Source organism: Mustelus asterias, chromosome 25 (assembly GCF_964213995.1).
Source record: "Mustelus asterias chromosome 25, sMusAst1.hap1.1, whole genome shotgun sequence".
Classification (NCBI taxonomy): domain Eukaryota; kingdom Metazoa; phylum Chordata; class Chondrichthyes; order Carcharhiniformes; family Triakidae; genus Mustelus; species Mustelus asterias.
This window is the reverse complement of record NC_135825.1, coordinates 46,906,367-46,920,575: the sequence shown is the minus strand read 5'-3', so window position 1 is coordinate 46,920,575 and position 14,209 is coordinate 46,906,367. Positions and strand designations below refer to the sequence as shown.

Here is a 14,209-nt window from a genome sequence, read left to right as displayed (position 1 = left end):
GAAAAGCCAGAAAGAGTGCAGGTCCAAAGTTAACTGAGGATCCAGCGATGTGAGTGAGTGAAATATCATGGAGAGGAACAGAGAAAATCTTCCATGTTGTGAAATGCACTTAAAGAACAAGAACCAACAGGGCTACAGACTAAGGCTGGAAAGTGGGATTAGACTGGATAACTCTGTCTTTGCTGCGACATGATGTGGAGATGCCGGCGTTGGACTGGGGTAAACACAGTAAGAAGTTTAACAACACCAGGTTAAAGTCCAACAGGTTTATTTGGTAGCAAAAGCCACACAAGCTTTCGGAGCTCTAAGCCCCTTCTTCAGGTGAGTGGGAATTCTGTTCACAAACAGAGCTTATAAAGACACAGACTCAATTTACATGAATAATGGTTGGAATGCGAATACTTACAACTAATCAAGTCTTTAAGAAACAAAACAATGGGAGTGGAGAGAGCATCAAGACAGGCTAAAAAGATGTGTATTGTCTCCAGACAAGACAGCCAGTGAAACTCTGCAGGTCCACGCAACTGTGGGAGTTACAAATAGTGTGACATGAACCCAATATCCCGGTTGAGGCCGTCCTCGTGTGTGCAGAACTTGGCTATCAGTTTCTGCTCAGCAACTCTGCGCTGTCGTGTGTCGCGAAGGCCGCCTTGGAGAACGCTTACCTGAATATCAGAGGCCGAATGCCCGTGACCGCTGAAGTGCTCCCCAACAGGAAGAGAACAGTCTTGCCTGGTGATTGTCGAGCGGTGTTCATTCATCCGTTGTCGCAGCGTCTGCATAGTTTCCCCAATGTACCATGCCTCGGGACATCCTTTCTTGCAGCGTATCAGGTAGACAACGTTGGCCGAGTTGCAAGAGTATGTACCGTGTACCTGGTGGATGGTGTTCTCACGTGAGATGATGGCATCTGTGTCGATGATCCGGCACGTCTTGCAGAGGTTGCTGTGGCAGGGTTGTGTGGTGTCTTGGTCACTGTTCTCCTGAAGGCTGGGTAGTTTGCTGCGGACAATGGTGTGTTTGAGGTTGTGTGCGGTTGTTTGAAGGCAAGAAGTGGGGGTGTGGGGATGGCCTTGGCGAGATGTTCGTCTTCATCAATGACATGTTGAAGGCTCCGGAGGAGATGCCGTAGCTTCTCCGCTCCGGGGAAGTACTGGACAACGAAGGGTACTCTGTCCACTGTGTCCCGTGTTTGTCTTCTGAGGAGGTCGGTGCGGTTTTTCGCTGTAGCGCGTCGGAACTGTTGATCAATGAGTCTAGCGCCATATTCTGTTCTTTTGAGGGCATCTTTCAGCGTCTGGAGACTCCAGATGCTGAAAGATGCCCTCAAAAGAACAGAATATGGCGCTAGACTCATTGATCAACAGTTCCAACGCGCTACAGCGAAAAACCGCACCGACCTCCTCAGAAGACAAACACGGGACACAGTGGACAGAGTACCCTTCGTCGTCCAGTACTTCCCCGGAGCGGAGAAGCTACGGCATCTCCTCCGGAGCCTTCAACATGTCATTGATGAAGACGAACATCTCGCCAAGGCCATCCCCACACCCCCACTTCTTGCCTTCAAACAACCGCACAACCTCAAACACACCATTGTCCGCAGCAAACTACCCAGCCTTCAGGAGAACAGTGACCAAGACACCACACAACCCTGCCACAGCAACCTCTGCAAGACGTGCCGGATCATCGACACGGATGCCATCATCTCACGTGAGAACACCATCCACCAGGTACACGGTGCATACTCTTGCAACTCGGCCAACGTTGTCTACCTGATACGCTGCAAGAAAGGATGTCCCGAGGCATGGTACATTGGGGAAACTATGCAGACGCTGCGACAACGGATGAATGAACACTGCTCGACAATCACCAGGCAAGACTGTTCTCTTCCTGTTGGGGAGCACTTCAGCGGTCATGGGCATTCGGCCTCTGATATTCGGGTAAGCGTTCTCCAAGGCGGCCTTCGCGACACACGACAGCGCAGAGTTGCTGAGCAGAAACTGATAGCCAAGTTCTGCACACACGAGGACGGCCTCAACCGGGATATTGGGTTCATGTCACACTATTTGTAACTCCCACAGTTGCGTGGACCTGCAGAGTTTCACTGGCTGTCTTGTCTGGAGACAATACACATCTTTTTAGCCTGTCTTGATGCTCTCTCCACTCCCATTGTTTTGTTTCTTAAAGACTTGATTAGTTGTAAGTATTCGCATTCCAACCATTATTCATGTAAATTGAGTCTGTGTCTTTATAAGCTCTGTTTGTGAACAGAATTCCCACTCACCTGAAGAAGGGGCTTAGAGCTCCGAAAGTTTGTGTGGCTTTTGCTACCAAATAAACCTGTTGGACTTTAACCTGGTGTTGTTAAACCTCTTACTTTGCTGCGACAGACATGATGGGCCGAGTGGCCTCCTTCAGAACTGTAATCTTTCTACATTTCTAAGATTTTGAAAAAAGTGAATGGATTAGTGGCTTTTCTATCTCGAGGACAAGAATATATGCAGGGAGAAGTCGAGCTGTAGTTATACAATGCCTTGGTTTGACCACGCCCTTGGAGGGAGTGTTACATAGATTTATTGGAATGACACCTGAATTCTCAGGTTAAAATATAAGGAGAGTACACATGCGAGGGTTGTATTCCCTGGAATTCAATAGGTTAAGAGATGATTTGCCTGAGGTTGTCTCAATATTGATGAGAAGGAACTACTTCTCACAGAGGGTGGTGAATTTGTGGAACTTGCTGGCCCATAGCGCAATAGAGTCTGAATTGTTGAATTCCCAGAGGGAGATAGACATATTTCTAATACAAAAAAGGGAAAGAGGGATATGAGGAACCGGAGGGGAGGTGGATTTGAGGCCAAGGAGAGATCAGCCATGATCTGAGGAGGGCGTAGAAGGTCTGCAGAGAGATTTGGACAGGCTGAGTGAGTGGGCAAGGATCTGGCAGATGGAGTATAACGTTAACAAATGCGAGGTTATTCAATTTGGAAGAAATAATAGCAAATTGGATTATTATCTAAATGGAAAGAAATTACAACATGTGCAGAGGGACCTGGGGGTCCTTGTGCATGAGACGCAAAAACCCAGTCTGCAGGTGCAGCAGGTGATCAAGAAGGCAAATGGGATGTTGGCCTATATCGCAAGGGGGATAGAATATTAAAGCAGAGATGTCTTGCTGCATCTGTACAGGGCATTGGTGAGGCCGCAGCTGGAATACTGTGTGCAGTATTGGACCCCTTATTTGCGGAAGGATATATTGGCCTTGGTGGGAGCGCGGAGAAGGTTCACCAGGTTGATACCAGAGATGAGGGGTGTTGATTATGAGGAGAGACTGAGCAGATTGGGTTTGTATTTGTTGGAATTTAGAAGGCTGAGGGGGGATCTTATAGAGACCTATAAGATAATGAAGGGGCTGGATAGGGTAGAGGTGGAGAGATTCTTTCCACTTAGAAAGGGAACTAGAGGGCACAGCCTCAAAGTAAAGGGGGGTCAGTTTAGGAGGAACTTCTCTCAGAGGGTGGTGAATCTCTGGAATTCTCTGCCCACTGAAGTGGTGGAGGCTACCTCGTTGAATATGTTTAAATCACAGATAGATGGATTCCTGATCGGTAAGGGAATTAGGGGTTATAGGGATCAGGCGGGTAAGTGGAACTGATCCACTTCAGATCAGCCATGATCTTATTGAATGGCGGGGCAGACTCGAGGGGCTAGATGGCCTACTCCTGCTCCTATTTCTTATGTTCTTATGTTCCTATGATTGAATGGCGGAGCAGGCTCAAAGGGCTGAATTTGCCGCCTTCTAATTCCTGTGTTCCTACATTAAGTGGACAATAGAGAGAAACTATTTCTTGCTGGTTAGTGGGTCTAGAGCTACTTAGTATAATCTAAAAATTAAAGCCAGCAGTGAAATTAGGAAACTGGTCTTCACATAAATGATGGTAGGAGTTTGGAACTCCACAAATGGCAATTGATGCTAAATCATTTGTTAATGTGATGTCTGAGACAGGTATACATTTGGTGAGCACAACTCTTGAGGGAATGAAACAAAAGGTGGGCTATATGGAGTTTGGTTGCAGATGAGCTGTGATATTGGAACAGGAGGGATCTGTGCCGTTGGGATGGTCTTCACCTGATCCGATCTGGGACCAGTGTTCTAGCGGAAAGGATAAATAGGGTGGTCGCAAAGACTTTAAACTAGCAAGTGGGGGAGGAAGGGAGGGGTAAAACTACAGGAAGCAAAGCAACAGATTAGCATGTGGGGTGGAGGGTTCAACTACATGGAAAATTATGAAAAAAGTTAAAAGGAAGGAGAACTCAGGAGATGTTATTAATGGAGGTGTAGGATTCAAAAAGAAGGTATAAAAACTAGCATAAGGGCACTTTATCTGAATGCTCGTAGTATTCAAAACAAGGTAAGTGAGTTGACGGCACAAATCATCGCAAATAAGTATGATTTAGTGACCATTAGAGACATGGTTGCAGGGTGGTCACAACTGAGAGTTAAATATCCAGGGGTATCAGCCTATTCGAAAGGACAGACAGGAAGGTAAGGGAGGTGGTGTCTCTGATATTTAAGAATGACATCAGGGCAGTAGTGAGAGATGATATAGGTTCTATGGAGAAAAGGGTTGAATCCATTTGGGTGGAAATTAGAAATAGTAAGGAGAAATGGACGGCACGGTAGCACAGTGGTTAGCACTGCTGCTTCACAGCTCCAGGGACCTGGGTTCGATTCCCGGCTTGGGTCACTGTCTGTGTGGAGTTTGCACATTCTCCTAGTGTCTGTGTGGGTTTCCTCCGGGTGCTCCGGTTTCCTCCCACAGTCCAAAGATGTGCGGGTTAGGTTGATTGGCCATGCTAAAATTGCCCCTTAGTGTACTGAGATGTGTAGGTTCGAGGGATTAGCGGGTTAATATGTAGGGGTATGGGGGTAGGGCCTGGTGGGATTGTGGTCGGTGCAGACTTGATGGGCCAAATGGCCTCTTTCTGCACTGTAGAGTTTCTATGAAAGAGACGTAGTCTGTAGGCCACCAAATAATAACATCACGGTGGGGCGAGAAATAAACAAAGAAATAATTGATGCATGTAAAACTGGAGCAACAGTTATCTTGGGGGATTTTAATCTACATATCGATTGGTCAAACCAGGTAGGTCAAGGCAGCTTTGAGGAGGTGTTCATAGAATGTATCTGCGGTAGTTTCCTTAAACAGTATGTAATGGAACCTACGATGGAGCAAGCTATCCTAGATCTGCTCCTGTGTATTGAGATAGGAATAATTAATTATCTCTCAGTTCGAGATCCTCTCGGAAAGAGCAATCTCAGTATGGTTGAATTTAAAATATAGATAGAGCATGAGAAGGTAAAATCCAATATCAGTGTCTTGTGTTTAAACAAAGGAGACTACAATGGGATGAGGGCGGAGTTGGTTAAGGTAGACTGAGAGCAAAAACTTTATGGTGGGACAATTGAGGAACAGTGGAGAACTTTCAAAGTGATTTTTCAGTGCTCAGCAAAAGTATATGCCAGTGATAAGGAAGTGCTGTAGGAAAAGAAATATTCAGCCATGGATATCTGAGGAAATAAAGGAGGGTATCACATTGAAAGAAAATGCATACAAAGTGGCAAAGATTAGACGGAAACTAGAGGATTGGGAAATCTTTAAAGGTCAACAGAAAGCCATGAAAAAAGCTATAAAGCAAAGCAAGATTGAGAGTAAACCAGCTCAGAATGTAAAAACAGATAGCAAAAGCTTCTATAAATATATAAAATGAAAAAGAGTGGCTAAAATAAACATTGGTCCTTTACAGGATGAGAAGGGAGATTTAATAACTGGAAATGAGAAAATGGCTGAGGCATTGAACAGATATTTTGTGTCGGTTTTCACTAACAAAGCAAAGAGTGGGGGTAAATGGGTGTGTTGCTGGTTAGTGATCAGTGACTAGTGGTGCACCTTCATAATGGAAGACACAAATAACATGCCAAAAATTGATGACAAGAAGGCTATGGCAGGCGAGGACCTAGAAATGATCATTATCATGAATCAGGTAATGTTGGGCAAGCTAATGGGGCTAAAGGTAGACAAGTCTCCTGGTCCTGATGGAATGCATCCCAGGGTACTAAAAGAGATGGCAGGAGAAATAGCAAATACACTGATGGTAATTTACCAAAATTCGCTGGACTCTGGGGTGGTTCCGGCAGATTGGAAAACAGCACTTGAGAAAGGATATACTGGCACTGGAGGGGGTGCAGAGGAGATTCACTAGGTTGATTCTGCAGTTGAGGGGGTTGGCTTATGAGGAGAGACTGAGTAGACTGGGGCTATACTCTGGAATTCAGAAGAATGAGGGGAGATCTTATAGAAACATATAAGATTATGAAGGGAATAGATAAGATAGAAGCAGGGAAGTTGTTTCCACTGGCGGATGAAACTAGAACGAGGGGGCATGGCCTCAAAAAAAGGGGGAGCAGATTTAGGACTGAGTTGAGGAGGAACTTCTTCACACAAAGGGTTGTGAATCAGTGGAATTCCCTGCCCAGTGAAGCAGTTGAGGCTACCTCATTGAATGTTTTTAAGGCAAGAATAGATAAGTTTTTGAACAGTAAAGGAATTAAGGGTTATGGTGAGCGGGCGGGTAAGTGGAGCTGAGTCCACAAAAAGATCAGCTATGATCTTATTGAATGGCGGGGCAGGCTCGAGGGGCCAGATGGCCGGCTCCTGCTCCTGGTTCTTATGTCCTTATCGCATCGGATGGCAGAACGGGCTAGAGAAGCAGAATGAACTTTGGGAGGTTTGTTACCAGTGGGAATTTACATCTGCAAGACTGTACAACACAACTTATATTTATATAATGTAATGAAATTTCCCAAGGCGCTCCACAGCAGAATTATAAAACCGAGAGGACAACGAGCCTCATAAGGAGACATTAGGTCAGGTGGTCAGAACCTTGGTCAGCGATCGGTTGAAGAAGTGTCTGAAAGGAGGAAAGTAAGATAGAGTGAAACAGCAGCCGAGGCAACTGAAGGCTGGATGGTGAAAAGGTTATAGTTGGGAATGCGCAAGAGGCTAGAATTAAAGGAGCGTGGATATCTCAGAGGGCTGAGGGGTTTGGGAAGATTACGGAGGACAGGGAGGTGTGAGGTCATGGGTAAGAATTTGAACGTCAAGACATTGGCTGAGCAGGAGCCACAGGGGTGACAGGGGAATGGGACTCGCTGCAGGTGAACACATGGGCAGCAGAAAGTTGGATAAGCTCTCGTTTAAGAATAGAATATGGGAGACCAGCCGGGGATGTGTTGGAATAGTCGGGTCTGGAGGGAACAATGGCGCGCAGATGAGGGTTTCCGCAGAAGGTGAGCAGAGACTGAAGGTGGGCAACGTTATAGAGGTGGAAATGGGGGGCTCGAGGATGGCACATAAATGAGGTGGGATATTAATCTCAGACAGTGATATCACATGCTAACTTTGATGGTATCCAGCAGTGTTTGGAGATAGGTTATGGTGCTGTGGTGACTGATTTCTGCCGTTTTGTTTTAGTTGGTTCTGAAGATACAGGCAGTGTACAACACAAAGAGAGGCAAGAAGAAGGTGAAGGCCCTGACCTTGCCGGGAACAGATTCCACGCCTCTGAAAGGTACCAAACTCTGTTCAAAAATTTCATCCAAATGTTTATTATATGTGGAAATGTAAGTCATGTAAGATTAAGGCACGGGGCTTTGAACTGTAAATGTACCACATGCAGCAATTTTACAAAGGTTGTTTACAAAATCTCTCCAGTTCTAGCATGTTAATATTTAAAATGATATGAAGCTTTCAGGCACCCAGAATGTTAAATTAAGATGTCTTCTGTCTGTCGTTTATTCAACTGTTTAATGATTTCTGACTCTGCAATTCTCACTGTGGAACTGTGCGCAGTTCCTGTTTATTCAGCAGGGTAAGGATTTCTCTCTGTGGAACTGTGTAGGGTTCCTGTTTATTCAGCAGGGTAAGGATTTCGCACTCTGGAACTGTGCGCAGTTCCTGTTTATTCAGCAGGGTAAGGATTTCGCACTCTGGAACTGTGCGCAGTTCCTGTTTATTCAGCAGGGTAAGGATTTCTCACTGTGGAACTGTGCGCAGTTCCTGTTTATTCAGCAGGGTAAGGATTTCTCACTGTGGAACTGTGCGCAGTTCCTGTTTATTCAGCAGGGTAACGATTTCTTGCTGTGGAACTGTGCGCAGTTCCTGTTTATTCAGCAGGGTAAGGATTTCTTGCTGTGAAACTGTGCAGTTCCTGTTTATTCAGCAGGGTAAGGATTTCTTGCTGTGAAACTGTGGAGTTCCTGTTTATTCAGCAGGGTAACGATTTCTTGCTGTGGAACTGTGCGCAGTTCCTGTTTATTCAGCAGGGTAAGGATTTCTTGCTGTGAAACTGTGCAGTTCCTGTTTATTCAGCAGGGTAAGGATTTCTCACTCTGGACCTGTGCGCAGTTCCTGTTTATTCAGCAGGGTAAGGATTTCTCACTGTGGAACTGTGCGCAGTTCCTGTTTATTCAGCAGGGTAAGGATTTCTTGCTGTGAAACTGTGCAGTTCCTGTTTATTCAGCAGGGTAAGGATTTCTTGCTGTGAAACTGTGCGCAGTTCCTGTTTATTCAGCAGGGTAAGGATTTCTCTCTGTGGAACTGTGTAGGGTTCCTGTTTACTCAGCAGTTGTAAGTATCTCTTACTGTCACACTGTACTGAGTCACTGCTTATTCTGCACTTTACTGTCCTTTAAGGTGTGGAGTAATGGTAAAAATATTTGATGCTACAATCTACCTGGCAGTAATATCCTGCTTGGTGTTTGGCACACTAACAGGAAATCAGTTGAAGGGGTGCTGGGATAATGTGTCCTAACATTGATTATGAATCCCAGGATTCTCAGCATACACTTCAGAGTACTACGTTTAAGTGATTAGTTCAGAAGTGCAATGATTACATTTGTGAGTGGGGCATATGCAATGATTCACTGTATGTACACTGTCTGCGGGGGGATTGAACCAGACTGGTGCAGTGGATGCCTGCTTTGGGCTGCAAGAACATCTCTTTGCTTTGCCCGTGTTTTAACACAGGATTTTAGTAAATCTCTCACTTACCCTTGTTCTGTTTCCACCATAAAATGTTTTGGTTAATGCTAGCAGATTCTACCCTAGTAATGCTCGGAGCTGGAGGTTAGAGCGTGATGGAGTGGAGAGGGGTTTTAATGGAGGATGCACTGAATTAGACTGAAAGGATTTGGAGAGGCGATTGAGAGAGTTCTTCTCGGGTAACGAATTAGATTTCATGTTTGGCCCTTGGGAAAGGTTTAGTGTTTGTGTGATTTTATCTTTAAGGGGTGTACTGGGAAGGGTTCGTGTGCCCGGAAAGTTCGGGGTTTCAGAGGCTCAGCTCCACTCAGCAACGGGACCTCATTGAACTAAACATTCCAGCTGACTCCCAGATAGATCCATAGCCTGCCCGTGGGCAGGAAGTGTGGCTTTGTCAGCAGGAGGTCCCAGTGAGGACTTTAGGGAGAGTCCCCAGCTTTCCCTGTGGGGAACACTCCTGCTCTAACTGGCTCAGTGCGTTCAAACAGAAACAGATTTCTTATCTGCATCTCTCCAACTGTGGGGCTGCAGCCAAATTGAGTCTTCCCCCTGGGCTGACGTTAATCCAGTAAAGTCAAACTCTCCGTCTCAAATTGAGACAAGTTATTAAAAGTCGAGACGCTGGGTACAAAGATCGTGAGTTTCTATTTTTTTCAACATAAAGCTAAGCAGATTGTTTGGGGCTTATTTAACCTCCAACAGGTCAGATCTCCATATCGCTGCGTCTGAGAATTAGTGAACATCTTTTAACGTCTACCTGTAATCATGCACCTTTAACTGAAGCAGCTTACTCCCTATAGACTGCAATCGAAGCCATGTCTCCACATTTAATGCATTTTGAAGCCCTACAGTGCAGAAGGAAGCCATTTGGCCCATTAAACCTGCACCAATGACAGTCCCACCCAGGCCCTATCCCTGTAACACCACATATTTACCCTGCTCGTCACCCAGCACTAAGGGGCAATTTACCATGGCCAATCAACCTAACCCGCACATCTTTGGACTGTGGGGGGGAAACCGGAGCACCCGGAGGAAACCCACGCAAACACTGGGAGAATGTCCAAACTCCACACAGACAGTAACCCAAGCCGGGAATTGAACCCAGGTCCCTGGCGCTGTGAGGCAGCAGTGCTAATCGCTGTGCCACCGTGCCGCCTCTAAATCAATGCATTAAAAATACTTTTCAGTGCAGAAACCACTGTCACTCCAGACTGGAGTTATTCAAAGTTTGAGAGTGGCAGTTTCTTGGGCGCAGATTAAGAAATCAGGGTTTAGAAGGTCTGAGGCTGAGGGGAAGCATCGATGGTGAAAGAGATGAGGGACACAAAGATCGATCCCTTTCAAGAGCCTGGCAACCTGGATGGATGTTTTTGAATAGATTTATTATTGTCACATGAATTGGGATGCAGGGAAAAGTATTGTTTCTTGCGTGCTGTACAGACAAAGCATACAGTTCATAGAGTACATAGGGGAAAAGGGAAGGAGAGAGTGCAGAATGAGGTGTTACAGTCATAGCTGGGGTGTGGAGAAAGATCAACTTTTTTATGAGGTAGGTCTATTCAAAAATCTGATGGCAGCAGGGAAGAAGCTGTCCTTGAGTCGGTTGGTACGCGATCTCAGACTTTGGTATCTTTTTCCCGACAGAAGAAGGTGGAAGAGAGAATGTCCGGGGTGCGTGGAGTCCTTAATTATGTTGGCTGCTTTTCCAAGGCAGCGGGAAGTGTAGACAGAGTCAATGGATGGGAGGCTGGTTTGAGTGATGGATTGGGCTCCATTCACAACCTTTTGTAGTTTTTTGTGGTCTTGGATAGAATAGTAGCCATACCAAGCTGTGATACATCCGGAAAGAATGTTCTCTATGGTGCATCGGTTTTAAGAAAAAAAATTATCCACAGCTCAAGAGCAAGATTAACACAGAGGTCCATGGTCACCAACACCCTCCCAGGGCCTGGTACCTGAAAGGGGAGGAGAGTTCAGAGAGAGAATTGCACGAATTATGACTGACATGTACTCCATGCCAGTTACATGTCAGCTACAGAGCTGCTTTAAGTGTCAAAGATTGAACAGGACAGGCTGAAGAGTCATCAAACTATGGATATGGTTACAATTATCGAGGAATAGAAACTGAAGCACGTGAATAACTGCAATTTTTTTTTTTAAAAAGAGGATGTAGATTTGTTTGCCAGTTCTTACAGATATGAATGATTTAAACTGGGACAGTTTCACACTCGGTGAACTTGAATTCAGTTAAAAAGAAGAGGAAACAGTACAGTTAAGTTTTCCCTTTAATTAGACTAAAGGAAAATAACCCAATGAGTCAGATCTATAAAGGTGGAAGGAGGATTTACCACACAATGTGAAAATACAAACTGTGGTAAACCACTCTTATGTCCTGATGACTGGACACACCCCTACCGGTGCTGCCTGAGGCTCCTCCCCTGTTCACTGGGGTATAAAGGTGGCTGCCCCTCCCCTTCGCCTCATTCTGGTCCGGTCCCTCAGTTAGAGTTTACTGTAGAGTTAGTTCCCTTTTATAGTTAATAAAAGCCTATTGTTCCAGATTCCGTCTCTGGGTGTTGATAGTGCATCACAAACCGACTGCATTGATCATAGAATCATGGAGTCCCTACAGTACAGAAGGAGACCATTCGGCCCATCGAGCCTGCACTGACAACAATCCCACCCTATACCCGTAACCCCACATATTTACCCTGTCAATCCCCTTGACACTAAGGGGCAATTTAGCATGGTCAACCAACCGAACCCGCACATCTTTGGAGTATGGGAGGAAACCGGAGCACCCGGAGGAAACCCACGCAGACACGGGGAGAATGTGCAAACTCCACACAGACAGTGTGACCCAAGCCAGGAATTGAATCCAGGTCCCTGGTGCTGAGAGGCAGCAGTGCTAACCACTGTGCCGTCCCATACATGAAACCCAAAGTATCATCGATAGGGTGAGATGAGGATGTCTGTACAAGACGCAGGCAATAATATAATCTTTGGGTTTTTGATTACATTTGTACTAGGAATCTAGCTAGATCTCAAGGAAATACTTGCATTTGTGGGATGGTTAGAAAGGTTATATTCAGCTGAGAAGGAAGGGTCTGTGCGTCAGACCCCACCACCCCTCTCTGACCCTCTGATTTCCCCCCAGGTGAGCATTCTGAATCGGCAGAATTAGCTCCTTAATCCAGAGAATCTGTGGTGAAACAGATTCCCCTCAGTAAATAATTCAAGTCTGAAGTAGACACAGAATTCAATGTACCAAACCACTTCCCATTTACCACCTGCAGATACCTGGATCCAACAGAACTTTTAAATGAATGTGTAGCCATGATGTGACAGGTTGGGTTGCCTGCGCATTGCACAGGCAACATTCCTATCCAGTCTCGTGATTCCGCGCCTGGTTGAGTTGCTGAGCTTATGCCGTGCCATAGGGAGAGGCAGATTCGAACCGACATGGCTTCCTGAGCAACTGTCAACAGCAGATAAATAGCAAGACGTCACAGCCTGATTGCAGGACCTGCCTGAACAATCATATCTCTGGTGATCAGTTTGTGAGAGTCTGAGCAAGTCTGTTGGTGTTGGAGTGCCGGTGATATCGATGCTCTGTCTCAGTTGTTAAGTAGGCCACGGCCTGCCTTTAGCTGGAGCCTGGTTTGGGTGGGAGGTCAGGTGTTTCTCGCCTGTCAGTGCAGACCCGACGGGCCTAACTCTTATTAATATCACAGCAGCTGGGAGCACAGTGGGTTTCCGCTGGTAGTTAACATTTTCACAGTTAAACCCCACCCATGTACCGCTGCCTCTATAGCACCACCGAGCTAAATGGATAAGTGTACAGGGGTGGCCAAAACATCGATTGAAACTAGTTTCCAATCGACTGCACGCTTTCTACACACTTGGTGCATGCACGGTATGAAGCTCAACGGAAATAAATCACTCAACTTTCATTTAGGTAGTGTATTTAATATAGCAAATTATCTCAAGGTGCTTGGCACCAGAGTATCAGACAACAATGAACATCAACCCAAAAGAGGGAATATCAGGAGCTGCTCAGACTTAGCCAGTTCCAGCCAGGGTGCTGGTAAGAGGTATAAATTTGACCAGTGTCTGAGTTCCAGGGCGGGGTAGGGTAGAGAGAGAGAGATGAGATGATACTGAATTAGAAGATCAGCCATAATCTCATTGAATATCAGAGTGGGCATTACTAATAGGGGAGGAAATAGTGCGCAAGGGTGTTCTAGGTGCATTTTTCTCATACTGCTTGTCAATTTTTTAAAAATGCCTATATTGTGCAACGTGTTTGAATGTCCCTGTGGGAGAGGGTGGGACAACTACGCTGGTAGATTGTGCTGGGAAAGACTTTCGATAAGTTAGATCTCATATTACTGGCACAGTGGTTAGCACTGCTGCCTCACAGTGCCAGGGACCCGAGTTTGATTCCCAGCTTGGGCCACTGTCTGTGTGGCGTCTGCACGTTCTCCCCGTGTCTGCGTGGGTTTCCTCCGGGTGCTCCGGTTTCCTCCCACAGTCCGAAAGACGTACTGGTTAGATGTATTGGTAATGCTAAATTCTTCTTCAGTGTACCCGAACAGGCGCCGGAGTGTGGCGGCTAGGGGATTTTCACAGCAACTTCATTGCAGTGTTAATGTAAGCCGACTTGTGACACCAATAAATAAATAAACTTTATAAGCTAAACTCCTGGCACCTCTGGTTTAATATGTCTACTGGAGGAACTCTGATAGCATCGTTCAATATACTGTTTCAGCGCACACAGTATGGTGTTCTGATCAGGAGCTGCCGTGCTCACTTTTTAAGTTGTTGTGCTCTACTTGTTAAGAACCAGAGTCTGGTGCCATTGCTTGGGAAGGGAAAGTTGTGGATGAGAAGGTGCAAATCCAAAACACAAATGAAACATCTGGAAATTTCAGAAAAGCAAAACGCTGCAGCTGCTGGAAATGTGAGGTAATGCTGGGGAATCTCGGCAGTCACGATGTGGAGATGCCGGCGTTGGACAACTGTTAAAACTCTTAGTGAATCTCAGCAGGTCAGGCAGCATCTATAGTGAGAGAAACAGGGTTAATGTTTCAGATCAATGAGCT

At 45.8% G+C, this 14,209-nt stretch overlaps 1 protein-coding gene across 1 annotated transcript in view; it reads left to right on the top strand.

Moving 5' to 3' along the window:
• LOC144479215 (DENN domain-containing protein 2C-like) overlaps window positions 1-14,209 on the top strand; it is a 145,396-nt gene that overhangs the window by 102,700 nt on the left and 28,487 nt on the right. The window contains exon 7 of the mRNA XM_078197876.1: window positions 7,536-7,632. Coding sequence (XP_078054002.1) covers window positions 7,536-7,632 — 97 coding nt within the window. The remainder of the gene's footprint in view (window positions 1-7,535; window positions 7,633-14,209) is intronic.